The following is a 1,491-nucleotide window of genomic DNA, read 5'->3' as shown; positions in this document are numbered from 1 at the left end:
AGAGCATACACAGGGATTGAATAAACAAGCCGCTACCGCAAGGACGAAGACCTCCTCCGCTCCAACGACGCCGAACAGGGAACGGTTCCTTGCGCCAGAAGAAGGTAGGCATAGCAGGGCTTCTTCAACGACCGGAGATAGAAGAGGTTGCCCCGACGGGAGGGACTCGCGCATGGCAAGCCCGTGTAGCACGAAGTCGCCCTCCCTGGCCAAGACAAAACCAAGCCCATCGCAGCGAGCAAACTCCGCCGCCAAACGAGGGCTCCAAAGGCAACGCCTCCAAGGAGGATACGGCGTCCGAGGACGTCGCCGTTACCCGACCCGATCCTCGAGTCAGAGCTTTCGCTCGGAGGCACCTTGCTTGCAAAGGGTGGGTTGTGACGGAGCTGCACAACGACGCCTTCAAGAAGGAAAACGACGTCCATGGACGTCGTCGTCGCCGACACCGACACCGTTGATGCAGAGCTTTCACCCGAAGCCGCCACACCCACCGCGGACAGGAGCGGGCAGAGGTCCTAACCAGGGGCCACCGTTCCAATACGAGCGCCGGCGAAGCTCGCCGAATGCCACGCGCCAAAACCACCACGGGCACCGGCCAGGGCGCCACAACCGCCCCACGCACCGGATCTAGCCATACCAACCCCAGGAGTCGGCATGGCCGTGGCCCGCCAGGCCCGGAACGGGCCCGCCGCCCCGAGGACGCCGCCGCTCGCCAACCCCTCGGATCTCACCGGATCTGGCACCACCAACCCCGGATCTGGCGCCTCCATCACCGGATCCGGCCACGCGAGCCACGGATCCGGCATCCGCCACGACCCGGCGGCCACACATGCCGCCGCGCACCAGCAGCGCGTGCCCCAGCAGCTAGGAAATAGGGCAGTCACGGCCGCAACCCGCCCGATCCAAACCAGGCCACGCCCGCCGCCGTCCCGCGCAGCAGAACCACCGCCATCTTCACGGTTCGCCGCCCCCAAGCTGGATCCGGTCACGCCATCCACGGATCCGGCCATGCCACGACCGGATCTAGCCTCGCCGGCCAAGGAACCGGCGCTGCTGTTGCCGAAGATCCCGGCGCAGGACCCGTCGCCACGAAAAAGAGCACCACGGAACGAAAGCCCCGCCGCCACCGTCTGCCGCACGGGCTTTGCCCGGCGGCAACCACCGGCAGCGGTGAGGGAGGATACGCTGGGGGGAGGACTGGGAGCAGCGGCAATGGAGGCGCCGCCCGTGTCACCCGCAGGAGCGACGCGGGGGCAGGAGCGTTAGATTGGGGTTAGGGTGTGGCTCACCCCAAAGTTTTCAAGCTTTGGCTGAATGGAGGTTTTCGTCATATAGGTCGCCGTTGCATAAGCCAGTTTGCTAAACCAAGAGGGAAAAAACATGTGCCTATAAATTAACGCACGGTCTTGCCTCGACCATTTAGGCTTTGTTTGGCAGGAGAGTACTCAAATGGTTTGTAGAGTATTATTCCCTTCAAATTCAGAAACACTC

General features: G+C 63.6%; 1 protein-coding gene across 1 annotated transcript; it reads left to right on the top strand.

Annotated features, from left to right (window-relative positions):
• Positions 1-654: 654 nt before the first annotated feature.
• On the top strand, positions 655-1,266 carry LOC104585099 (forkhead box protein D1-like). The gene has a single exon (XM_010241065.1). It carries the CDS (start codon positions 655-657, stop codon positions 1,264-1,266), a length of 612 nt encoding a protein of 203 aa, XP_010239367.1.
• Positions 1,267-1,491: the final 225 nt, after the last annotated feature.

Source organism: Brachypodium distachyon, chromosome 4 (assembly GCF_000005505.3).
Source record: "Brachypodium distachyon strain Bd21 chromosome 4, Brachypodium_distachyon_v3.0, whole genome shotgun sequence".
Lineage (NCBI taxonomy): Eukaryota > Viridiplantae > Streptophyta > Magnoliopsida > Poales > Poaceae > Brachypodium > Brachypodium distachyon.
The sequence above is the reverse complement of the archived record's forward strand: the minus strand, read 5'-3'. Positions and strand labels throughout refer to the sequence as shown.

Excerpts from the sequence above, each read along its gene's own strand:
- LOC104585099 (XM_010241065.1), top strand. The coding sequence starts at position 655 with ATGGCCGTGGCCCGCCAGGCCCGGAACGGGCCCGCCGCCCCGAGGACG.